Source organism: Bos indicus x Bos taurus, chromosome 16 (assembly GCF_003369695.1).
Source record: "Bos indicus x Bos taurus breed Angus x Brahman F1 hybrid chromosome 16, Bos_hybrid_MaternalHap_v2.0, whole genome shotgun sequence".
Lineage (NCBI taxonomy): Eukaryota > Metazoa > Chordata > Mammalia > Artiodactyla > Bovidae > Bos > Bos indicus x Bos taurus.
Window position 1 is genome coordinate 42,753,618 of NC_040091.1, and position 27,371 is coordinate 42,780,988.

The 27,371-nt window shown below is 39.9% G+C and overlaps 1 protein-coding gene across 2 annotated transcripts in view; it reads right to left on the bottom strand.

Annotated features, from left to right (window-relative positions):
- Nucleotides 1-27,371, bottom strand: part of UBE4B (ubiquitination factor E4B) — a 122,782-nt gene that overhangs the window by 41,353 nt on the left and 54,058 nt on the right. The window contains exons 4-12 of one of the 2 annotated variants that reach the window (XM_027564949.1): nucleotides 21,416-21,503; nucleotides 19,976-20,120; nucleotides 17,684-17,912; nucleotides 16,803-17,219; nucleotides 15,948-16,097; nucleotides 8,291-8,432; nucleotides 6,762-6,862; nucleotides 5,691-5,805; nucleotides 2,329-2,412 (exon numbers count right to left, since the gene is read on the bottom strand). In XM_027564949.1, coding sequence (XP_027420750.1) covers nucleotides 2,329-2,412; nucleotides 5,691-5,805; nucleotides 6,762-6,862; nucleotides 8,291-8,432; nucleotides 15,948-16,097; nucleotides 16,803-17,219; nucleotides 17,684-17,912; nucleotides 19,976-20,120; nucleotides 21,416-21,503 — 1,471 coding nt within the window. The remainder of the gene's footprint in view (nucleotides 1-2,328; nucleotides 2,413-5,690; nucleotides 5,806-6,761; nucleotides 6,863-8,290; nucleotides 8,433-15,947; nucleotides 16,098-16,802; nucleotides 17,220-17,683; nucleotides 17,913-19,975; nucleotides 20,121-21,415; nucleotides 21,504-27,371) is intronic. The other variant, XM_027564950.1, reaches the window with a different exon arrangement.

The following is a 27,371-nucleotide window of genomic DNA, read 5'->3' on the forward strand; positions in this document are numbered from 1 at the left end:
ACCTGATCATTCTCATGTTAGAGAATCAGGAAAAATAGTTTTTAGGCACATAAAAGCAGCTTACTAAAACCATTTTAACAGTGAATCTTAATTCCCTCTGTGATTTGGACGTTTTTATGAAAGCTGCTAAAACCACCGCTGGAAGCTTCTGAGTCAGTGCATGCAGGCACGGACATATCTCTGAGAGAGAAATGTTCACCTTGCCCGGAGCCAGGTTCCCAACTTCAGCTGCACTGTTAGGATCACCTGGGAAACCTCTGAAAGGCCAATGCCAGCCCATACCCTCACTACACCTCCAAAGAACCAAATCACAATGCTTGAGAGCCAGGTAGAGGTATTTTTAAAAAGATACCCAGGTGATTCCAAGGTACGGCAAAGCTGGGATCCACTGACCTAGAGGATAATGACCACGATTCTTTCTGATTCTCGCTCCAAGGGTCTTCCTCTTCCTGCCTCAGATTACTGCCCTTTCTCTCCTGCTGCACAAGCACCAATAATGGCACAAAATAAAACTATTGTCTGTCATAATGGAGGCTTTTGTCTTTCGACCCAGAAGAACATTTTGTTGATATCTGACACTAAAAGCTCCGCACTGAAACATTAAGCTAATTCAAACCACAACAGATAAGCCAACAATTCCAGGAGGGAACATTTACATAACACAGTGATAATTCATGTGAACTGAAAGATTTCGTCACTGAACTCAAATCATCAGATGATTCTACTTCCTTTTATGTGCCACAGACAGAACAATGTATGAGGACTCATAGAATTTCGTGGGAACCTGAGTAACATGTGCAGTGGGAAGAACACTGACATAAATTCATTCAAAATTATTTTTCAGACCACGACTTCCTGCCTCACTTTCTATTTACCCAGCTCTGTGTTTAATGTTTAGCCTCTTAGCTCAGGTTTGATTTTCTGAAATAGAGAAATACACTTCTATGTTCACATTGACCTTGGTGTAATATCTGATTGTGTTGCCGTGGTCTTGATTTTTATAGTAGATAATGAGCACTTTTGAAATGTGGTGCTGGAGAAGACTCTCTTGAGAGTCCCTTGGACTGCAAGATCAAACCAGTCAATCTTAAAGGAAATGAGTCCTGAATATTCATCGGAAAGACTGATGCTGAAGCTGAAACTCCACTACTTTGGCCACCTGATGTGAAGAGCTGAATCAGTGGAAAAGACCCCGATGCTGGGAAAGATTGAAGGCAGGAGAAGGGGCCAACAGAGGATAAGATGGTTGGATGGCATCACTGACTCGATGGACATAAGTTTGAGCAAGCTCAGGGAGTTGATGATGGACAGGGAAGCCTGGCATTCTGCAGTCCACGGGGTCGCAGAGTCGGACACGACTGAACGACTGAACTGAGCACTGTGTGGAAAGGCGCCTTGTCTCATGGGCTCCTGTGTCCCCTGGCTGGCACCGTGGGGGCCCTCATGAAGCAACGGATTAATGGCAAGATGAAATCAAGTCAGTAGAATGAGTAAAAGGAACAGAAGCAGCAAAACACATTAATTTAAACAAGGCCTTAATTTATACAAGGTTGTATTTATTCCCAGAGTTAACTGATTTCATGTTTTGATATTTTTCCTTCATACTTTCAGAATGAAAATTATTCAGTAAGGCTTCAAAGTACTTTTCTCACAAAATTTTAAAGAAGTGAATTCAGAGAAGAAAAGAGCCTCTTATTTTCTTTCTGGTGGTAATGTTTTCATGACAGTGGAGACCCTTGGTGAGAATCCAGCCGCAAGTTCTGTCCACAATTTACGCTTGCTCTAAGTGTCTGCAGGAGCTGAGAAGATCTGGGTTTTTCAAGTAAAGTCTGAAAGGAAGTGCACAGCCTCAGAAAATAGGGAAGATGAACAAGAGAAATCACTCAGTGATTTTCTGTACATAAATATAAAATTGTATTTCTTTTCTTAGTTTAACTCTTTTCAGTTGCATTTGTCTTAGTTCCTTTCTTTGGTCCTAATTAGCAAAATTTCATCCCAAATACATTATGCTCATTGCTAGGACAATCAGAAGGGTATCACCAATGATTACTGTCTTCGTAAGCTACAGAGTAAGGTGAAGTACATTCAAATGCCTGTAGCACTGACTCCTGTCTAGGACTCCGATGGTCCAATAGGTACCATGCTGCTAACTGTCTTTACAGATGCATCTCATTGCCCAGCAAACACTATGCATGGCCAATACAATGCTTTCACATTTTACATTTGAAAACAAGGTTGATTGTGGACCTGGAAGAGAAGTGTACATTAAAATCATTTGGAAGAAAAACATCAACTGAATGGCTTACAAGAAAAAGAACAAAGTTTTACCATGAGGGGGTATTTAAAGTAGTCACTATCGAGGGAGCACTCTTTGGCAGCAAGAGCCAGGCCTTGTAAAATGGGGATAAAGATCTACAAGACAAAAAGAAAAAAAAAAAAAATTATAAATATAAGTTTAAGAAAATGCATGTCAAATAAAGTACCAAATCTGCAAGTCCAGGCATTTGCACAGCTTCCCCAAAGAAAGGCTGTTTTGCATAGAAAGGAGCCTAGAGTCCAGCCACAGGGTGGTGTTTTGTCTTTTTGCAAGCCTGAGCTTAAAGTAATACAGCTGAATCCTCCAGAAGAAACAGGTTTTGGTGAACCCTAAACCTCTGACAAGACTCCCCATGATTTAATAGAAACTCACAAATTTGGAGTTTGCTGTAGGACTCTGCAGGGCTCCTTGCTCCAATCAACTAAACGCTGCACATCTCAGCAACGCATATGTTTCCAATTACCAAGCATCTACAGCCTATAAAGAAACTGGACTCAATGTTCCAGCATTTTCTCAACTCTGTCAACATTTTAAGAATTTTTTTGTTGCTATCCCCATATCTACATTTAATTCTTTCCACCTTTCCTTGTTTATTATGAAGAGAACAAGAAAAACAGACCAACAATGGCTATTATCTCAACTTTAATTATGTAGAATAAAAACATGGTTGGTAAATGTTGAAATTAAAAAAGAAAACTGTATTAGAATGCCTTAATTCCATAAAAGGTGTAACTGATACAGTAACCTGATGTCGGAATGTAAGGGCACTGAAATCTGAATGTTTAAGTTCATCATTAATACGAGGGCACAGGGACACCCTACAGAATCTGCTCAGCACAGCCCGTCTTTAAATTTCACAGTACACTCACTGAGCAGCACACGCAGGGAGCTGATCTGGATTCACAATAACATTAAGCTGAAAATGTTGTAAACAACAGCTGACAGTCTGAATATCAAGGAACCAAAAAAGTGAGTGTTCTAAAAAGCAACCAGAAAAACTTGAAAAATGCTCTTTCCTACCAATTTCATTCCGTTGTCTGGAGCACCTGTGTCATTTAAGAAGCACAGTATTAAAAAAGGTGCCCTGTGTTACAAAGTGTCTTGAGATAGCAACACATCTCTTGGAGATCGACACTCTAGTTCTTGCAACTCAAACAATCAGGGTAGAAGCAATGTGCTTTCCTAAGTGAGCTAAAAATGGACACGTAATGCTGAGGTGGAGGGGTGGGAAATACCAAAGAAATAAAGGAAAAAACCAAACAATAGTTCTCGAATCACCAAAAATAAATTTCACTATCGATCATCTAGAAAAAAATCTCTTTTTTTCCCCAGGAATGCTATTAAGTAAAACTTGGGCTCAATTTACAACTACCAGACAAAATATTACTAAACATAATATTTTTTCAAATATCAAACAGAATGTCTGTGTGACTTAACTATTTTAAGTAATTCTATTTTCAAATAAATACCTCCCAGCACTGATAAAAAATGCTCCAAGTGTTCATCACCAATTCTAAATTCTAGCTACTGTTTATTTATGTTTATCTGTGAACATCTCAAACATTAAAGGCAGAATGAAATTTCAATCCAAAGATTTAATAACTCAGATCTACCACAATCTCAAGACAAAAAGGTAAAATGCTGTTTTTCAGGTCAGCAACTCCGCTGGAGTCATCCTGGAGGAAAAACAAATGGTGACAGAGAAGACAAGACAAGAGATCAGAATTCTGTGGTTAAAAATAAACAGGTGTGCGGTGACTGCATAACACTGAGAAGGTACTAAATGCCACAGAATGGGGCACTTTAATGGTTGACTTTATATTATGTGAATTTCACCTCAACTAAAAAAAAAGAGGTCATTTCATAGCTTCTATGTAAGTTTCTTTATGAATAAAATAGCATAAGGTACCTCTTTTAGTTGATCCCTGGGCTACCAGTTATAGCTACTCTGGATTCTTCAAATGATGTCTTTTCAAGTAAAAGTATTCTAATTTATGCATATTACACATAAAGCATAATGCAGCACTTAAACGTTCCAATACAGCTATGTATTTTCATCAAGAGTTCTCTTAACTTTCTAGAGGAGGAAATCTCATTATAATGCCTGAAATATTCCTATAAGTCAGTAAGACCATCATCTAAGATGTTGTTGTTCAGTCACTAAGTTGCATCTGCAGGTGATAAATTCCAAATACGGAGCATGCAACACCGACTAGGAATTTCACTGCTGGATTCTTCTTTTACTAGTATTTTGAAAACAAACTTCCTTAGAATTCAAAGGCTTTAAGATGAATAGTTACAAATAATATTAGGTATAAAAAAAGGCAAAAAAGAATCATATCGTTTATAGCTATTGTCTCTCTTATTCCTTCTAGAAGCAAAAAAAAAAATCACCAAACAGTAAACTGTAAGAAAGTCATAAACACCCTTTCATCAAGGGAAACAGCTCTGTGCAAGTTGCTATGGCAAAGTGCTTACTTTACAACACAGGCCACAGGCCCGTAATCAACATTCATGCCAAAGTTGCACCTTGGAAAAAACCTTTGAGACTAAGTTTACTGAAGTGAAGTGAAGTGAAAGTCGCTCAGTCATGTCCGACTCTTTGCGACCCCATGGAGTCCATGGAATTCTCCAGGCCAGAATACTGGAGTGGGTGAGCTGCTCCCTTCTCCAAGGGATAGTCCCAATCCAGGTCTCACGCATTACAGGAGGATTCTTTACCAGCTAAGCCACCAGGGAAGAAACCTTTGAGACTAAGTTTATTAGCTATTATTATTATTAAAGCTTTATTATTAAATATTGCATATCTTCATTTCCACTTGACTTTACACAGTGGGATACCAAAAAACATATGGATACTTAATGAATGAAGTAATCCGTAAGATCTGAGATATCATTCCCAGTCCAATAACAATAAGACATTCTATGTGACATGTGGATGGCCGCTGAGCTAATCAGCTAAATCAGCTAGGCCTCTGATTTATTTAATATTAATCTTTTTTGTAAATTCAGAGAATTAATTTTTAACACTACTTCAGCACATCATGTCTTATACTATCTCTTGGTAGTGTTTTAAAAGCTTGAAATCAGAGATAGGACCTTATATTTCTTCTAATTTCCTAAAGCACTTAGCACAGACTGTGTTTAAAATATCTTGATGCTTGACTGATGAGTTGAAATGGACACATGATTTGGACAATGCAGCTGTCAATCTGATCTCAAGGCAGGAACCGCGGGAGCACTTTCTGAGCAAATAACGTGTATATGTTCAAATTCTGGAACCCAAAATTTCAATATACGGTGTCTCTAGAAATCTACCTTGGCAGAAAAGCTTCTAAGCCAAATGTTTCAATAGTGAATACACAAAACCTACCTGCTTGAACACTTCTTCATCCTGGTGAGTAGTTCTCACCAGCTCCTGGATGAAGCCATATGGGAGGTTCCTACACAACATGTACGGCACGAGGAAGGACGGCTGCTGCAGGGACCTGCGGATCCAGAAGGTCAAGGGCTCTGATGAATCAACTCATCACCCAGTAACTACAGGACACACAAAATGCCATGCGGCTGACAATCACAGGTCAAGCTTCAGATCTCCCAAACAGGCCACACAATAGTCAATAGCTGAGGCAAAAGATCACCCTTCTTACTGTTAAAACAATAACGTTGTGGACTCTTCAGTGAGAAGTTATAGAAAGTTTCAAAGAATGCATCTTTTTCTCCAAACATCCCTTTAAGAATAAAGCACTAGAAAAACCAAAGTACTGTATGTCTCTTTTATTTATTTATGCTTCATCCAATTGGGGGGGGGGGGGAAGATTAGCAGTAGCTGAAGACTTTCTTAAGCTCTTATTAACTCTAACCATGGAGATAGTGTTTTTAGTACATGTGTATCTTTTTTCCTTTTTTCTGACACATTTCAAAAATGGTTATGATACAGAAAATAATACAAGGTGATCCAGAATGAATAAATACTGCAACTTTGCCAATTTTCCTTCAGATATTTTTCATAAGAGAAATGAAATACAGAAATACTCTTTTATTAAACTTGAAACTTTATGGGATCCTCCAAACAAAAATTAATAATGTAGGACATTGTGGGTGATCCCTATATTACCTATTCCACCACCATTCTTTATTGCTGGATAACAGAACTTGATTGTATGACACATGGAAAGTGAGGCTCTGTACTTTTTTTCCAGGTATCTGTACTGCTTTCAAGCAGCTGCTTTTAAACTAAGTGAGTTCTCAATAAAGCACACGAAATGTTTTATTTTCATAGTATCTTAGAGAAACAAAGGGACCTCAGAGACCATCTCGTCAACCGCTCATTTCCCAGATGAGGAAGTGAGCTAGGCAATGTGGTGCACCACGGCTGGACAGCCTGGGTCCACAGGAGAGGCCCTCTCCCTGCAAACAGCAAGCACGCACTGGTTGCTCATACCTTGGCTGTGTGAGGGACCCCTGGAGTACTAATGCAGTGTGGGATATGCACTGTGAGCGGATGTTGCTCAGAAGCTGGCTGACTGCTGGCTGGCTGCACATCTGCAAAGACAGGTCGGGGTGAGGACTACAAAGACAAACAAAATAATCCCACGCAGTTGAGAACTGACAAGAGAGTCAGAAGAGATGGACGTGCAGGAAAAGGCATCTTCTTCTCTTCCTTTATTGATGATGAACAAACTAGATTAACTGCATCATCCAAGCATACTGCCTCTGCTAAAACCTACAGTTAGAGAAGAAGCAGAGGCTTGAGGTGACCATGCAGGGATTACAAAAACAAGCCCACTCTCTTTGCTTTTGCTAAGGTTAAGCGCAAAAAACTGCAAGAGGCCCTTCACAAATATGAACTAACATGTAGAGAACTGGATTAATTTCTAATGGAAAACCAGAACTAGAAATGAATGAGGAAGGAGGGGAGATAAACTGGGAGACTGGGATTGACATATACACACCATACGTAAAATAGATAGTAGTAAGGACCTACTGTATAGCACAGGGAACTCTACATAATACTCTGTAATGACTTACATGGGAAAAGAATCAAAAAAGAGTGGATATACGTGTATGTATAACTGGTTCACTTTGCTGTACACCTGAAACTAACACAACATTGTAAATCAACTATGAAAGTGAAAGTGTTAGGTGCTCAGTCGCATCCAACTCTGTGACTCCATGGACTATAGCCCACCAGGCTCCTCTGTCCATAGGGATTCTCCAGGCAAGAATACTGGAGTGGGTTGCCATGCCCTCCTCTAGGGGATCCTCCCCACCCAGGGCTTGAACCTGGGTCTCCAGGATTATAGACAGAATCTGTAAATGTCTGAGCCGCTATATGTCACTGAAAATTTAAAGAAAAAAAAGAATGAAAATGAAACAGGATTGAAATGAGATATTCATTCAGAATGAAACAGTAGAAAAAGTGTAGCTTTCTGAGTTTAAACCAGCTTCTCAATTTATGTGACTCTGGACAATTACAGGTATCCCCCTCTTTTTCAAAGTTCACTTTATGCTGCTTCACTTTTAGGGAAGACCAACAGTAGTTATGTATTAGATCCCTTTGAAGTGCAATGAAAAAAAAATAATATTACACCAGCCTAATGAACAACTGTGAAAACCTAAGTCCATGGAGACCTAGCAAAGTGTGTGATGGTTGACAGGAACTCTATAAATGTTTTATTATGATTACAACAGACTATGAGAAGTTATCATAGTGTTAAGTCATTGGTGATAGTAGCATTTGGCCCTGTCACGTCTTCCCTCCACTAGGACATGAGCTCCAGAAGCGCTGGGATCTTCATCTGTTTGGTTCATTAATCCAGCCCAGCTTCTACTGTAGTGCCCGACCTATGAGATGCTCAGTAAGCACTGTACTGATTGAATAAGTCAATCTAATTAGGGGCTTAGAAAACAATTATTTATCCAATATATACCCAGCTTTTGTGGGTTTTAAGTGAATCTATTTCATATTACCTTTGGTGCTTTTTTTTCCTCTATTCCAACTCGGTCAAAACACTCGATGAGGTAGTTCAGCATGTCTGTCTCCTTGCACGTTTCAATGGTGAAATGGTCGCTGTAGGAATCCCAAGTACTTGCCCCACCAGAGGCTCCCAGACTTTGGAGAAAAGAAAAGGGATGGTTTTGATCTGCTCTCAGTAAACCACATGACAGAGCTCGCAATGCTGTAGCAGAAAGCTTGTTAGGGTCCCCGCACCCAGGACAAAGCACAGACCCCATGCGGCTGCACCTGGAGCTGACTGCTGGCTTCAGCTGCTCCAAGTCCAACAACAGAGACTTTTAGGAAACATTTTATTGACGTAAGAAGAAAGTCTGTCCAGAAATCCAGCATCTCATCTTCTCAGGAACAGCACCTTACAAAACCAGGAGGACTAAGAACTGGTACTAAGCACCAGGAATGTGAAGGGATACCACACATATGTAAATCCAACTGGCCAACTGTGCTCGGGCTGACTTGCAGGTTAAAGCCAGCCTGTGCTGTTAGGCAAGCAAAGTCTTTAGGAGTGAAGTTACAAGGGACTGACAAAACACCCCTCCCTCCTTCCTAATGTCTAGCATACATCTCAAAGCCTTAAAGCAGCATTTGGCAGCAGGACCAGAACTTAGGAAAACTGTCCAGTTAGAAGGAGATGTGAAAATATTTGTTATCAATACAAATTTTCCAAAACGTTTAGTGAAAGGGACAAAGTAGTATTAGTCAAAACAAAACAAAATCCTTGTGCTAGGAGTATCCAAACTTGCATTCTATCCCCAGCTCTATTGCGTACTTGTTACCTGAACCCAGAACTTCCATCTCACCTGCACTGAGGTTAAGTGAAATCATGTGGAGGTGCTCTGTCAAATACAGACAGGATACAATGGGAGGGGCCAGTTTCTATTAAAACTATTCTCTGAGACCACTATCATGAGGGTTGCTGCTGCTGCTGCTGCTGCTGCTGCTACTAAGTCGCTTCAGTCGTGTCCGACTCTGTGCGAGCCCACAGACGGCAGCCCATCAGGCTCCACCATCCCTGGGATTCTCCAGGCAAGAACACTGGAGTGGGTTGCCATTTCCTTCTCCAATGCATGAAAGTGAAAAGTGAAAGTGAAGTTGCTCAGTCGTGTCCGACTCCTAGTGACCCCATGGACTGCAGCCTACCAGGCTCTTCTGTCCTTGGGATTTTCCAGGCAAGAGTACGCAGTGGGCTGCCATTGCCTTCTCAGTATCATGAGGGTTAGGTGTTAGGAAATCAAAGTTTAGATCAATTATCAGTAGGTCAAATACCAAATGTGATGTTCAACTCACAAATTTGATAGACATAAAAGATACAAAAAGATTAACCATGGCATAAGAAGAGGCCAGAAATTTTGAAATGAAGAGTAATGAAAAGATATAAATTTAACAACAGCACCAAAAAAAAATTACATGTGAAACATGATAAAGAATCTTTGGAATGGTATTGGAATATTTCATTAAAAAAAGATGAAAACAGGTGGTCCAGTGTTAAAGAATTCGCCTGCCAATTCAGGGGACATTGGTTCAATCTCTAGTCCAGGAAGATTCCACACGCCAAGGGGCAACTCGAGCTATGCGCCACAAGTACTGAAGCCCACACACTCTAGAGCCCATGCTTGGTAACAAGAGAAGCCAGTGCAATGAGAAGGCCAGAGCACCCCAACAAAGGGTAGCCCCCGCTCACCACAACTAGAGAAAGCTCAACCATAGCAATGAAGACCGGGCACAGCCAAAAATTCAATAACTAAGTAATTAAAAAGATGAAAACAATGCCAAGGCTTTAAATCCAAGGCTCTCAGGCCAGAGACTTGTAAATCTTCAACTTACTTCCTACACAAGTCTAACAGAGGGACGGGAGGACACGAGGTTGAGAAGCAGCCAGTACCCTCCTGACTGGGCAGATAAGGGACCCACCCTTAAAGTGCTACACCAGAGACAAAGATGGGCAGTCCAGGGTGGGAAACATCAAAAAAAACCCCAAAACAATTAATTCTTGTGCTTTCACATCAGTTAGAGATACACTTCATGAATTACTGTAAGATTTGGCATCTGTTCATTGGCCAGACAACAGAAAGATGAGGACAGTAATAAAGCAAAGCAAAAAAAAAAAAAAAAAAAACACCTCTAACAAAACAGAAAAACCCACCCATAAATACAAGAAGTATGGTGAAACCGCAAAAGGAGAAAGGGGGGAAAAAATACTTGGTCTTTCCTGCAGCCATCTCGCTCTCAAGCTACCTGCCATCCTTCCCTCTTCCATCTGAGGTTCGTGACTCTATTCCCTGCACTTTTCAAAGATGAAATTTGCTGATACAAGTTTCTACATACAGTTTGCTATACACAGTTTGCCATATACAATTAAGGTTCATCTTCCTTTGAGAAGCGCTCACAGAAGCAATGAAAATAGACCTTCCTCATGTTGAAAATGAAATATTTAAATATTTCCCTGATAATAAGCTCCATCTTTCTCACATGTTTACATTTCTGAAATGGAAAGCATCTTATATTTGATGTCAACAGGTCCTTGCCATTTGCAACAAGCCAGTCTAATGCAGTGCCCTTGATCAACAGTGGGAGTCAGCATGCATTGATGGTGGCTGCTGACGGAAACTGGGCTCCATTCTTAGCCAACACACTCCCTTTCATTTTAACTTAGACTTGAACACCTCAAAGTCGACCAAAATGCCTTTGCAAACATTTTGCAAAGACATGAAAAGACATGATGATGTGTGCAGAGGACTGCCAGCCAAGACAAAGAAAGACATTCAGAACGTATCAGAGAATTTTCAAAGCTGAAAGAGGTTGATGTATGTTGTGATCATCTGTCAGGCACCAAATAACACTTCCAGGGGACTTTCAAGAGAAGAGAAAGAAAGAAATGAAACAAGGGTTTAATCAAATAGTAAACACAGAGTAAAACCCAGTATTCGTCAATGTTTCCAAACTATGAGATCAGTCTTAGGATGTTGAAGTAGATCATGAGCAAGGTGGTCGGTCAGTCTCACCAGTGCTGGGCATGACTGCCAGTGGTCAAAACTGGTTTACAGGGGTCTCTAGATTTGAATTCAGAGAACTGAACTCAGGTTCTAAATGTGATCCTGAAGGAAAAAGGTGTGTACAGTTTAAACACATTAAATTTATGCTATCAATAGACATTTTTAAAAAATGTTTTAACCCAGAGGATGGTATGGGGAGGGAGGAGGGAGGAGGGTTCAGGATGGGGAACACATGTATACCTGTGGCGGATTCATTTTGATATTTGGCAAAACTAATACAATTTTGTAAAGTTTAAAAATAAAATAAAATAAAATAAACCAGTTATTTCATTTTTTCTCTAAAAATGTTGCTACAAAATTCATGATGCCTTTACAACTATGACATGTGGAATATGACACTGGAAATCTGTCATGTTTAAGTTCTAAGAGTATCTAGAAAATTATACCTCCTTCTGGGAGAATACAGGAACCATTTTCTGATAACTACATCAACAATCCAACTGAATAATTACTTCACATGATGTAAATACAGTGGAATCCTTCTGAAAACACAAGGAAAATATATCTGGAGATTTATATATGCATGAGATCTGTGCAAACTGAATCTCATTTTAAATGTACCAAAAAACCTAGTTTCCTAAAAGGATTCTGTGGCAGTTCCTTTCCTTCTGTGATGGGAATAATCACTCCCTATTTTCTTTTTTAGACGCAGACTTTGGAATGGCATATTTTCTCAATGCAAGGAAAGGGAGCGCTGGGCAGGGATAAGCAATGTAAATCCCCTGAACAAATGTCTGCATTGTTGAAGGTCGTGGGGGCAGCACCTTGATGAAACAGATCAAGACCTTGTTCATGTGGCAACTACATCCTCTATAATGTAGACATTTGTTTAAAAAGTCTTTACTGAGTTTGTTACAACACTGCTTCTGTTTTATGTTTTGGTTTTTTGGTCCCAAGGCATGTGGCATCTTAGCTCCCTGACCAGAGATCAAACTTATACCCCTGCATTGTAAGGCCAAGACTGGACTGCCAGGGAAGTCCCCTGAGGGGAGACAGTTTTTAAAATAATAATATAGAAGTGCTATGAAGAAATGAGTATAGATATCAGAGAGAGGCAGGAAGAGTGTGTGTGTCTGTACACACAGGAGATGTGTGTGTGTGTGTGTATACACAGGAGATGTAGGGTCTTAGGCTTTAGGTCTAACCCTGTGGGAGAAGGGAAATCACTGGAGGCTGGAGGGCAGACGTGTGGAAAGATTCTGACTTACGACCAGTAGAAATAAGAGGAGAAATATCAATATTTTTCACTGTTTGGTAGTTTGTGCTTAGTCACTCAGTTGTGTCCATTTGCTAGTTTACTCTTTTTCTATTCACACAGGCTCATGATGTTCAAGATCTAATCTCCTTCACTGAAATATCTAAGCAATGAAAAAAGAATCCCAATAAACAAAAGAAAAATGTCTTTCTAGTCATCAACTTCCTAGGAAACAATAAGAAAACGTTTCCTCAGAATAATTACTTTATCTTCTTTTTTCCTCTGTTATCTTTATTACAAGACAACTCTCATTTCACTTATTTTCATTCCTTCAAGAAGTAGCTCCTTATAACTCATATAGCTTTTTTCAGAGTACTATGAAACATTCCAGAAGGAATGTTGTTTTTCTTTTATTAATCCTTATCATCACCACTATAAATAATTAATACAGGACTGAATGTCCCAACTACCTCTCAAAAGATATACAAGCCCTTGACCCCACTGGGCCAGCAGAAGGGGAGACCAATACAATCCCTGTTGACAGCTGCTTCTACAGCACTGACCCTACTGGGTGAGAAGAAGGTGTTAAAATTGCTTACTTCCTAGTAAATAAAATTCTGAGAAGATCAATTAGACAGGGGGAAAGAAAAAGCTCTTTGCTGATCACCCAAATTATTAAGAATTTTTTTGCTACTTCTTGGTTCTGACCCTACGTGCATCCTCACGTTCTTCTCTGTTTGTTTCATGTGTTAAGTATGATTACGCCCTGTCCTTTTACATCCTTTTTGATGTCTATTCAGAATTTATAATTTCTAAAACCTGGACAGATGAGATTTCATTTTAACAGCCAGCAAAGTACCTGCCAACCAACTGGAGTGAAATTTTGTAATTAAGAAGGAAAATGTTGGCACTTTCTTGCCAAGGAAAAGAATACATGTATAAACTCTGGGCAGTGAAATAACTGCTAAGAAATGAGAATAATCCAAGTCCTACTGGGCAAACACGGAGAAGTCAGAGGCAACTTGGTATGCTGGGTGGCATGTGAGATCTGGACTCCAGCTCTGCCTTCTTCTAGTTATAAGACTAACCTCATTGAAGGTTATTGCTGAAGCTGAAGCTCCAATACTTTGGCCATCTGATGTGAAGAGCTGACTCACTGGAAAAGATCCTAACGCTGGGAAAGACTGATGGTAGTAGGAGAAGGGAGTGACAGAGGATGAGATGGTTGGATGGCATCACTGACTCAATGGACATGAGTTTGAGCAAGCTCTGGGAGATGGTAAAGAACAGGGAGGCCTGGCGTGCTGCACTCCATGGGGTCACAAAGAGTCGGGCATGACTGAGCGACTGAACAACAACCTTCCTGAACCTGCCCACATTTCCTTGCAGTAACTAGAGGCCCTGCTGTGAGGATAAGAGGAATAACATATGCACACAGCTGACAGAGCACCTGGGACGTGATGCTCAACAACTATTTGCAGCTATGAGTACATAATCAGTAAGTAAGTTTTGTTTCTCCTTGTAGGTGTCAAATCTAGATCTGAGACAAGGCTGGATGTTAGAAGTCTAGAGAGGAATTAGATAAAGCACCATGTAATCTGATATCTTTGTTAGAGAAAGCTGGAATTAAATAAGCAAGGGAGAGACAGTATTTCCCCCACAGATAACTTACAGTAAAACAGAAAACAAAGCACTTTTACCATGTATAGGAATTGACTCCTAACAAGGATGGCTGCTGCACTAGTATGATCATGGGAGAAGATGTCTGTGCACGCATGCTCAGTCGTGTCTGACTCTGCAGCCCCATGGACTGTAACCCACCAGGCTCCTCTGTCCATGGGATTTCCCAGGCAAGAATACTGGAGTGGGCTGCCATCTCCTCCTTCAGGGATCTCCCTGACCCAAGTATCGAATCCAAGGCTCCTGCAACTCTTGCACTGCAGGTGTATTTTTTACTGTTGAGTCATCTACATGAAAAAGACACTTCTACCTTTGGGAAATTTACTTGAGAGATAGTGATACAACATTCGACCTAATACAAATATTAACCTTCCTGAATCAATATTCAACCCTGTGCCAATATCCCTCTCTCTCTTTATAGACTTCTCTAATGATTCTCCTGAACACTGTCGAGTTGAATACAGTGTACCGCACCCCTACCACCATCTCTATTTATAGCCTGGAGTTATTTCTGAATACTGCTGGGCACAAATACCAACTCAGTCCAGAGGAAACTTCAATTTAAGAGCAAAATTGTAAGACGATGAGTCAGAGGCTTAGCGAGAAGGTGCTATTATATTTTTTTGCTCAAAGTCACCTAGAAGGTCCAAGCCATCTTTTTCACTCTGTTTTCAGGGGTGAAACTTCAGCAATATTGTGAGCTCTGTTTTAGCCTCTGCAGCCATTCCTCAGGCTAGGCTGTCTAAACAAACAGGGTCTGGCTTCACTGGGATCAGGGAAGCGAAGTGACTGATTAGCAAAATTTAAGATTAGCAGTGAAGAGTGCTTCCCTGGTGGTTCAATGGTAAAGAATTCGCCTGCCAATGCAGGTGACATGGGTTCAATCCCTGGTCCAGGAAGAGCCCACATGCTGAACAGCAACTAAGCCCCTGTGCAACCGCTATTAAGCCTGTGCTCTAGAGCCTGGAAGCTGCAACTACTGAAGCCCTCTCGCCCTAGAGCCCGTGCTCCGCAATAAGAGAAGCCACCACAGTGAGAAGCCTGAGCATCGCAACTAGAGAGCAGCCCCTATTTGCTGCCAACTACTGAAAAGCTGATCTGAAGCAAACAAAGACCCAGCACAGCCAAAAAATAAAGATTAGAAGTCAAAGCAGAATCACAGTTATAAAAGAGAGAATATGACCCCATGTGCTCTTCAACAGGCGGCCTGGAGTGAGCTGAGAGGGACACATACACACATACACAAGTCCCAGCCCCTGTGCCATTCCTAAAAAGCAGCAATCCATGCAACTGTACAGAAGAAAACACGCCTCCCAGAGTACATGTTGCGTACATCTGGTAGCCCGCAAGAACACTCTCCTAATAAAATAAATAAAGGGTCTTCTTTTAGATCTTAGGGTAGGTGAACTTGATGTCTACTCTGTTGTTCATGTTCTTGACAAATGATTATACGTTAAGTTGTTCTCCAAGCTTGCCAGGCAACAACTATGAAAATGTGCCACCTGACCCTCATGAGAAGGTCCTAATGCTTGAGTACATGTGGAGTTTCTCACATCTGGACTCACCAGGGCACCTCTTTTGACTCTACCCTGTATGGATTCAGAGCACGCCTCTAATTAGGACTTACAGACGTTAGTTCCTAAGCACCTAGGCACATGCAGAGGTAAGACTCCACTCCTCTGATACCTGGACCCAAACTGGACACAAGAAAACTCATCACCACCACCACCACCTTCATCATCACCATCATCACCATCATCATCATCTTCTTCATCTTCGTCACTACTGTCCCCAGAAAGTGCGAGGAAGAGGAAGGAGAAAGGACTGTCGTACATACTACCGTAACAAAAGCAAAAAAAGTCATCAGGGAACAAAGGAAAATGAGGAGGAGGAAAGCTTTTACAACCGCTGGCTTTTTAATTAAATCGTAGGCTACAAGTTTTGTCTACTGATATGCAGAAAAATAATTCACCTAAGTTATATAAAGGCCAGGCAACACTTGACGGGAAGGAGGGCAGTGAATTAATGGAGTTTGGGTACTGCTTCTTTTTAAGGGGCTGAGAAGAAAGTGTCAAGGCATGACTACTGGCCAGAGGTAAGGTATCTGCTCACTCGACCGCTTGGTCTGGCTGTATCTCAACTATGATCGGTAACAGTACACAAAGTGGGAAAGTGGTTCTGTGAGCCCCAGCTCTCAAACATCAGCTGCCACAGTCTCCGAAATTCATCTGTTAGGATGAATGATATGTGCCCTTGATTTTGAAAACTGAGTGACTTCTTATTTTTCAGGAGGAAAAGTGGAGGCGAAGAAAGGGCCTCATAATTGAGCAACCCATACTTTCTGATGTGACAGAACCCTGGCAGAGCAGGGACTCGGGGCACAAGCCTACCCAACTAATTAGACACATGGGTTAACAGCCCCAAACAGAGAAACACAGGTAACTGAGGTCAGCGTCACATGACAGTTCTTCCAAACTGTGTTAACCTCCTTTCCCTGCACTGCAAACACACACCCGCCTCTCCTACTGCGTAAATAAATACCTAGGAGAGTTCCTTAGGGAGGAGGGCCGTCTGCTGGGGGCACTCCCACCGGGGGAGGCGGAGAGTAAAGGTGGTCCTGTGCCAGGGGGTCTCTGTCGGGAGGAGCTGGTGGGCACGGCTTGAGGGCTACTGGCCGGGGCGGACAGGCCTGGGGAGCTAGACAGGATGGAGGTGCCCGAGGATCGTGAGGCAGGAGTAGATGTAGACCCCGAGGGGTGGGTGACAGTGTAGGGCCGGTACCGCGGAGACGAGGGCTGGCTTCCCGCAGGCGTCCCCGCAGGGCCAGGCGGACAGAGGGAAGAAGCGGGAGGCACAGCCACCTGGCTGGCTGCCCGGGAGGGGGAGGCCAGAGGCGGACTCATCATTGGCACAGAGCTCCAGACACTGGTATTGGGAGCTGGGCTAGTCTCATAGAGGCTAAATGATTTGAGAAAGGGAGGAAAGAAGAGAAAATTGAAGAAACGCTTGAGATAAATAACTAAAATGGAAAATAACATGTTTTTAAAGAACTGTATAATTACAACCTCATATCTCTAAGCATTCCAGTATACAGATCTTTTAGAGACTCATCGAAATAACTGTAATCTAACTGCCATGCTGATTTAGAAGCCAGACTTACAATACGAGAAAGCTTTCTTTCCAAAGAACATACTCTATACAGCTATTTGTTTCTAAAATTTAATTTACCAACAGCCTAACCATGGAAAGTCAAAGAGACCCATCTGGAAAAGACCAGATCTCCTCAGTGAGTCAATCACACCCCCAAACATAAGACATGCCATAATCTGCATGATGCAGGCCCCTGAATGAAGGCTCCTTTCTCCTACGTACTTCATGGCTATTTTACCACCAGTGAGATGTGCAGAAAGAACCACACTGACCTAGATAAAGAGCTGGCCCCGAAGGAACCCAGGTTGCAGAACATGGGGCTCGTTCCTGGGTTGGAGCCGGTGGTCAGCATGAGGTTTCTGTCTGGTGACCGAGCTGTCGCTGCAATTGGCTGGGAGGTGGCTGTCAGGCTTGCAAACGGGTTTTCATCTCTGGTCTGAGTAGACATCATTAGCACTTCCATTAAAATCTGGCCAATCAAGTCCTTAAAATCAGAGAACACTGTTGGAAAGGCAGAATAAAGAGGAGGTTATACATGGGTCTTCATACTCACGGTCCTTGAATAAGCCAGCATAAGCCCGAGATGTGCAATGTGCTATTTTGGACTGGATTCTCGAGTAATAAAAGCCGCCAGTAGGAAATGTGGGGAAATCCAAATAAGGTCTGGAGTAACAGTAATATCTTAGTTCTGACAAGTATACTATGATTATGGAAGATGTTGACATTAGGGAAAACTGAGTCATGTGTATATAGGAACTACCTGCACTCCCTCTATAATTTTTCTGTAAATCTAAAATGTTTTCAAACAGAAAGCTTATTAAAAAAAAAATAAATTTGGAGCCCAGTCTATGAGAGTCACTGCTGATATATATTAACCATAGAAAGAAGCTACTCCCAACTACAGAGGTTAGTTTATCACACTGGAAATATGAAGTAGAAAGTTCAAAGCATTTTATGAAGGGTCTAATATTGAGTTGCCACCTGCCTTTCTGGAGCAGATTCTGTTCTCTAGCCTCCTCCTTATTCTTCGCAGCTCTTAATTGTTACAGGTCTTTTGTTGTTATTCAGTCACTAAGTTGTGTCTGACTCTTTTAGGACCCCATGGACTGCAGCCCACCAGGATCCTCTGTCCACGGGATTTCTCAGGCAAGAATGCTGGAATGGGTTGCCATTTCCTTCTCCAGGGGATCTTCCCAACCTAGGGATTGAACCAGAGTCTCCTGCATTGGCAGGTGGGTTCTTTACCACTTAAGCCACCAGGAAAGCCCATTTTGAATATCACTCAATAAATAAAATGTCTAACCCATGTAAATCTTACCTGATTTGTTACTAAAAATTACCAGATTTGAGAATCTTAAGATTTACAATAATAAGTGGCAGGATTTTGAAACTCATGATTGCTAAGCTCAATTCTACAGTCACAATTAAGAAGAAGAACCCAGTAAAATCAGAAATAAACTATCCATCTACCTGGAATACAAGAGACATTTTTTTTTGTTTGCCGTGGAAGATAGGCAGCAGGGAAAAGGAAATGCAATCTCCTTGAAGTTCATTCACTCATTTAAAGTATATCTACTGAGGGATTATGAAGTGGAGGCGCTGTGAATACATGGGGGAGCAAAACAGACCCACCATCAAGGAGGCTGTATTCACGTGAAATGCAAAAGAAGACTCCAGTGAACTTCCCTTCCGTTTGCTGTACTCCAAAGCAGGGGTCCCCATACCACGGACAGATATATGGTCTGTGGCCTCTTAGGAACCGGGCTGTACAGCAGGGGGTGTGCAATAGACAGTGAGTGAAGCTTCATCTGTATTTACAGCTATTCCCATCACTCGCATTACCACCTTAGCCCTGCCTCTTGTCAGATCAGCAGCAGCATAATAAATGTAATTTGCTTGAATGGTCCCAAAACCATCCCCGCAACTTCATCTGTGGAAATACTGTCTCCCATGAAACCAGTCCCTGGTATCAAAAAGGCTGGGAACCAGTGTCTAGAAGACTGCTATAGAGAAGAATGAAGAGTGCCCTGCGATGCTGGTCTCTTGCTAAGTTTTATTACTTTAAGTGTGGCTTAGTATAGCCTCTTAAAATAGAAACCTATAAACACTGCAAAACATCAGTGTGTTTTAGTTTGCTAAAGCAATTTAACCAAGCACATTTACTCCACTGTCTACGCATGACCCGGGAGGCACTTACAAAAGGTACCGGTCACCCTCTCACGATACCTGCAGACCACCCAGCATGCTCCTGCCCAGAGTATAAGATGCTCTAATGCTCTCTCTAAGCACCTTCTTATTGCAAAGGAAAAAAACGTCAGCCCTGAGACAATGGAGACTATTAACTGATACACAGTTTTCCTTTGGAGAAATCATTAAAAAAAAAAATTTATCCATAAGTGGAAAGTAGACAAACAGCAAAGTCTTCATCAAGAAGTATCCCTGTAATCAGAAATACAACCACAGAGCAAGACAAGGTATGTCGACAGGAGAGAAAGACAAAAGAGTTCATGTTCTATTTTTCTACGAAGGGCTCTGAAATTGAGACAATTGAGCCCGATTCCTACCTTCTTTTGGGTTCTGCTTAAACTGTGCAGAAAGAGAAGAAAGGAAGATCACATCCCTGTCCCGGTCCTTCCAGGAGACACGGAAAATCTTACAGACCAGCTGTAAGGCCTGCTCTTCAGACACTTCAGAACCTGATGAAGGCTCCTTTTAGGGAAGAAGATTTGGGGGTTAATTTCAAGCAGTAGGAGGTTTGAGTTAGGCTTTAACAGAAATACCTAATTCTGATTTAATTCATTTACAAATAAGGATATTTTAGAAATGCAGACAACTATACACCCACTGATTAAAGGAAAAATAAACTTGTTACTATGACTTCAAAGTTATAACCTGTGGGTCTCATGAGCTTATAACACAATATATGGCAGGGAATACAAAACAGCAGGACTGGTATCAGGAATTGCCAAGGAAGACATGTGATGAAGGATGCATCATTTATTTCCCATTTATTATTCCCATTATTCCCATTTATTTCCTTTTCTGAATGCTAAAAGATCAGGTTGACATTTTAGGTATATAACCGATTTTTCTCTAGAAATTTTTCCAGATTTTAATGTTTCTCACTATTTTTCACCACAGATAGAAATAACATCTATAAAGAACTTTGTAAGATTCAAACACTACAAAATAAAGCACTGCATCACTAAGAGGCTATAGTCCAACTTCTAATAATGCTGCTGAACACTAATAACTTACTAAACACAAAGGGTTGCAATTATCTATGCAAGTTCTATACCGTGATACATAAACACAAAAACCAAAAATGTCTTTTTTTAAATATAGGGAACTAAAGCTCAGAAGGTAACAAAATAAAAAAGCCTCCTGTTTCCATTCATTCTTGCTTTAATTCCTGATCATCTTCCTCAGAATGATGACTTACTTGCTTAAGCAATTAAAAATCAACAGAAAAAATTCAAATAAGCTCTAAGTTCATTGCTATCATTTACTGATAAAAAATGCACCTGAAACAAAGATAACTGAAGGACTTTTATTAGTTGAAAGGACTAAGCTATACTTCCACTAATAAGGGTGATCAAGGCTACCCATATTTTTTCAAAAGAAAAAAAAAAAAAATCACCTAAATAGGACCTGCTGGTTTGGCATGGCCCTCTCTAACAGACTTTTACAGATACAAGACATGAAGCAGTGCTTATTTATACTGTGCACATGAGTACGTGCTTAGTCATCGGATCATGTCCAACTCTTTGGGACCCCATGGTCTGTAGCCCGCCAGGATCCTCTGTCCATGGAATTTTCCAGGCAACCATACTAGAGCGGAGCAGGTTGCCATTTCCTGCTCCAGGGGATATTTCCGACCCAGGGATCGAACCCACGTCTCTTGTGTCTCCTGTATTGGCAGGTGAATTCTTTACCCCCGGGCCACCTGGGATGGTTATTAACCGTATCTAAAAACAGAAGCAAGGCCTTCATCTCTTACCAACCTTATCGCTGAGGCTCCTTTTTTCTCTTCGGTCATTTTCATCAACCTCCATATTTTCGATTCCTGAATCCACATCCACCTGGGACATGCTTTAAGTATAAAAGACAAATCAGTCTTTTACCTTTGATAAACCCACCCCAATATCATAGCTGCTGGCTGAGGAAGTTATCGTTTTTTTTTTTTTTTTGGCTGTATCGCAAGGCTTGCAGGATCCTATTTCCCCAACCAGGGATCGAACCCAGGCTCTCAGCAGTGGAAGTACCGAGCCCTACCACTGGACCGCCAGGGAGTTCCCTGAGGAAAAGTTCTAAAATATCAATCAAGATCAGTCAGGAAAGTTAAATAATAAAGATTCGTCTTTTTTCTCAATAATTTTTAAGAGCTCTTCATATACTAGGCTATAAACATTCCATCTATCATACTTACTGAAAGTATTTTTCCCAAGTGGTCATTTCCTTAGGCTCACTTTCAAAAACAAAAATTAGAGCAAATTTTCTATACATATTATATTTAAATGATACACAATCAAGCAGAGCCTGATTGCAAAATCTAGTTAAGTACATATATTACTTTTCCTCACATTAAATAATTGTCCTAGCATCATTTATTGAAAGGACCATTCTTTTTACAGTAATATGAAATCATTTATGTTATATGTCCAGTTGTCATACCATGTCCAGCTGTGTGCAGGTCTCTTTCTGGATACTAATTTCCACCCCATTAGACAATCTGTCTGTCCCTAAGCCATACTCACTACAACTTCACTAATAAGCCTTGGTATCTGCTAGGTCAATGCCTCCACCTTGTTCTTTTACCTCAAAAGAGTGTTGGCCATTCTTGGTCCTGTACTCTTCTACACATACTTAATGATCATCTCGACAGGTTCCTATAAAATACTGTTGCGGTTTTGACTCGAGCTTTACTGACTCTAAAGATCAAATGGGGTAGAAATGACATCTTTATGCTATGGATCTATCCTTGGACAAGGGTGTTTCTCCAAGTATCTAAGGTTTTTTTTTCAATAAACTTTTCTAATTTTCTCCATAAGTCTTTCACTTCTTTTGGTAAATTTATCTCTAGGCACCATATATTTTAAAATAAAATTGTGACTGGTACCTTTTCAAAAACTAAGATTTCTTATTTTTTGTTGCTTGTACGTAGTAATGTTAATTAATTTTAGATATAAACCTCTCATAAGCTATTTGTTTACTTATGCATTGGACTTCCTAGGTTGATAATCATTTTATCTCCAAATAGTAACTTTCGTTTCTTGCACTACAATCCTAACTTCAATTACTGCATTGGGTAGGGTCCCACGTTGAACAGAAGCAGAAATAGCAGTCTTCTGTGCTCGTATTTCTGACTTGAAAGAGAATGTTTCTAATTTCTCACCACTGAGTACGAGGGTTGTTGTAGTTATTTCAGTAGATGTCCTTTATGGTAGTCAGAATAAGAGGCTACAGTGTAATAACACATACACTCTGCAATCTTAGAGGCTTAACACTATAAGGGTTTATTTCTTGCTTACGCAAAGTCTGATGAGAGTGAAGCATCCTTACTCCATCTTTAATCTATGCCATCTGCAATACACAGCCTCCAAGGTCACTGGAGCAAGAAAAGAGAGGGATGGAGGAGGAACATCGGCTCAACTGCCTTCACCCAAAGGTGACACATGTCACTTCAAGTCTACGGGACAGACCTAGTTACTCAGCCCCAATCTAACTGCAAAGGAGACTGGACATTCAGGGGAGCATGTGGAATACTTGGTGAACTCTGTCTGTGCCCTACAGTTTAAGGATGTATCTTTCTATCTCCTGTTTGCTAGGATTTTTATCTTGAATCAATATTGAGCTTTTCTATTTAATATACAATGAGGTGGATTATATTTATAGACTTTCTCATGTTAAAACACCCTTATATTCCTAAGATAAACCTAAGTTGGTCATGCTATATTATTTTTTAAAACTAATCTTTTAATGGAATTATCTATACAGAAATGTGCACAGATGGTATGTGTTTGGCTGAATAAAGTTTCACTAAGGAAACATACTAATGTAATCAGCACCCAGATCAAGCAACAGAATATTTCCAGCACCCCAAAGGTCCCCCTCATGACCCTTTCAATCACAACCATGCTAACCCACAGTAACCACCATTCTGGCACCCAGACCCAGAGATGTTTTACCTACTTTCTATGTGATGCACTATTTCATTTGCCAATATCTTCAGATTTTTGCAAATATGTTTATAACCATGCAATTTTTACCAATTTTATTGATTACTATGTAATTAATTTTCTTCTTTGATACCAGTATTGTCTGGTTTTGTATATGAAGGTAGTATGAGCCTCATAAACGGACTTGGCAAGTTTAAAGATTATCTAAAAAATGTGTGCAAAGTTGGGATGGTGGGAGTACCCACAAGATCATATAAGCAAGGTGCTTTCTTGGGAAAAACTGTAAAATACTGATTCGATTTAACTTTTTTTTTCATTATTCAGATTCTCTCTTTCTTTCTAAGTCAATTTTGGGAGAATTGTGATCTTCGAGGAATCTGATTTTATCCAGATTTTCAAATTGATTTGCATCCTGCATATTTACATTTTCACAGAGTTCTCTTTTTCAGTAACAAGCATTACTGAGTACCCATCCTAGGCAGGCACTGTTCTAGTATTTGAGATGCCAACAGACGAGAGACCAAAAAAATTTCCTGTGCCATGGAGCTTCCATTCCAGTTAAAGGGAGAAAGATAATAAATAAAATAAGCAAAGCACAGAGTATATGATAAATGCTATATAAAAATTAAAGGAAAAATAGCAAGGAAAAGGTAATTGAGAAGGCAGGGCTCTCCCATTTAAATGGGGTCACTTCATTGAAATACTACCTAGGCAAAAATAGGAAGGAGGTAAGCCATGGACCGGAGACGGCAATGGCACCCCACTCCAGTACTCTTGCCTGGAAAATCCCATGGACGGAGGAGCCTGGTAGGCTGCAGTCCATGGGGTCACTAAGAGTCGGACACGACTGAGCGACTTCACTTTCATTTTTCACTTTCATGCATTGGAGAAGGAAATGGCAACCCACTCCAGTGTTCTTGCCTGGAGAATCCCAGGGACAGGGGAGCCTGGTGAGCTGCCGTCTAAGGGGTCGCATAGAGCTGGACACGACTGAAGCGACTTAGCAGCAGCAGCAAGCCATGCACATATCCAAGGGAAACATATTCCAAGAAATGGGGTTTAATTCCAAGTATTTACTTATATTCTTTTTTCTTCTTTAGTATTATATATATATATATATATATATATATATATATATATATATATATCTCTCTTTATATTCTCTTCCAAGGACCCCATTAACTGTGACACACAAATGATGGTATATAATATTTGTTATCGTTCAGTTCAGATTTCCATCATGATTTCTTCTTTGACCTGTATTTAGAAGCATGCTGTTTTTTTTTTAATTTCCAGATTTATGATTTTTTTTAACCCACCCTACATGAATTATCTAACCTAACATCAGAAAACATTATCAATATGATTCTGACTCCTGAACCCTTCTGGTTGATGGGTATCAGAAAAAAACGTGTATTCTCCAATTGTAGATTGCAAAGCTCGGTATCCTTCATTAGATCAAGCTTGTTAGCTGTGTTACTTAATTTGTCCATATGCTTACTGCTATTCATTCTCTTTGCTCTACTGATGGCTGAAAGAGATATGTTAAAAATCTCCCATTATATTAGGTATTTGTCAATTTCCTCTAGTTCTATCAAGATTTGCTTTATTATATGTTATTATATTACTAAGTATATATAAATGTTTTGAACTGTTATATCCTGCTGGTAAACTAAACATTTATCATTATATAGTGCTTACTTCTAATAATATTTTGTAACTTAAAGTCTAATTTATTAATACATTTATCCCTATTTTGTTTAGTATTTGCCTAGTATATTTTCCCCTTTCTTTCAGTTTCATGCTAGTGTTTCAGGTATACCTTCAGTAAACAAAAAGATAGCTAGCTTCTATTTTGTTTTTAATCCAACCTATGACTTTTCATTGTGACTTACGGTGATTATTGACATTTTCATTTCTTTTATAACCATCTTATTTTGTGCTGTTTGCCTCTTTTTAAAAATTTGTGTTTCTTTCTTCCTTTTCTTTGAATTGACTTAAATTCCCTCCCCTCCCCAACCTTGTTTCATATTTTCCCTTTACTGGTTTGAAAATACACTCTTTCTATTTCTTCAGTGGTTATTCTTGAAATTTCATGAACTATTCTTAACTCAAGAGTCTAAGAGCTTGCCATTAACTTTACCCCTCTCCCAAGTAGACAATCACTCCCCTTCTGACTTTATCTGCTATTGCTATTCTGTTGCTAGTGTGTTAAGATCGGATTATTTACTTCTCTCTCCCTCTATTATTTCATACACTGTTATTACTGTCTTAAACCATCAGTGTTCAGATTTAGCACATATTTATTATTTTTCTTAACTCATCTTTCCTCCCTGCATCTCAGACATTAGTCTTGAGTTCATTTTCCTTTTTTTTTGAGAAAAACGTTTGTTTTTTTTTTTTTTCTTGAAGTATAGTTGGTACATAGTATTATGTAAATTACAGGTGTACCATGTAGTGATTTCCAAGCTTTAAAAGTTATACTACATTTAGTTATTATAGAATATTTGCTGTATTCCCCGTGCTGTACAATATATCCTAGTAGCTTTTTCAAAAATTAATTTTTGTTAGAGTATAGTTGCTTTACAATGTTGTATTAGTTTCTACTGCACAGCAAAGTGAATCAGCCATACACATTTTCCTTCTTAAATGCATCTGTTAAAATTTGGGGTCTTCTTGTGGCAGACCATCAGTTGTTCACATTTGTTTTTTAAATCTATAAATATCTTTATTTCTCCTCTGCTCTTAAAAGATAGTTTCACAAATATACATAGTTTCCAGCTGACAGTTACTTTCTCTCAGCACTTAACACTGATTCCATAGTCCTCTGCCCTCCATCACTGAGATATATAACTATCGTCCTTTCGTAGATAATCTCTCGTTTCTCTTGGCTGCTTTAAATGTCTTTGTCTTTGGTTTTCTGCAAGTTAACTATAAAATGTCTAGATGCAAATTTCCTTTTATTTACCTTGCTCATAAGTTATAGGGCTTCCTGAACCTGAAGATTCATATATTGATCAACTCTAGACAAATCCTCAGCCGTTTATCATTTTGATAATGGCTTTCAAATCAGCAGAGGAAAGAACAATGGAACAAGGAGAGAAGTGAGAAATCTCCCAGTGTGCCTGCCCTCTCTTTTTGATACTTCTAGTAGCTATATACTAAATTTGTGTCCTCTTGTCCTCTGTATTTCTAAACATCCTTCATATTTTTCATCTCTCTTTCTCTTTGTGGTACACTCTAGGTAAGTTCTTCAGCTCTATCACTCCATTTGTTAATTTTCTCTTTAGTTATCTTAACCCACTGTGTATTACTATCTTCTCATTTTTAGAAATTCTATTCAGTTCTTTTCCAAATATGCTTGGTTGTTTTTATAGTTGCTTGCCTCTTATTCACATTTTCAATACTTTTTAAAATTTAGTTAAACATACAGATTTTAGGTTCTGTATTTGACAATTCCAAAACCCCAATGAGTCTAGGTGAATAATTCTATTGTTACTGATTCTACAGACTCTTACACGAGGCGGCTTTTTTCGAGTATGCTTTTTTTTTCTTTAAAATGAAACAAGTAAAGTGTTTATTAGGAGGAGAAAGACTACATGTGGATAGACACACGGGCAGACTCGAGACAGAGAGTCGCTGTGTGTGCTTTAATTTTTGACCATGAGTTCATATTTCTTGGAAATTTTTCTAAGGAAATTCTCTGAACACTTGGATGATTTATGTTTGTTTCTGCTAGATGCTTAAAGACATGTAAAGGTCCACTGTATATGACAGTTCT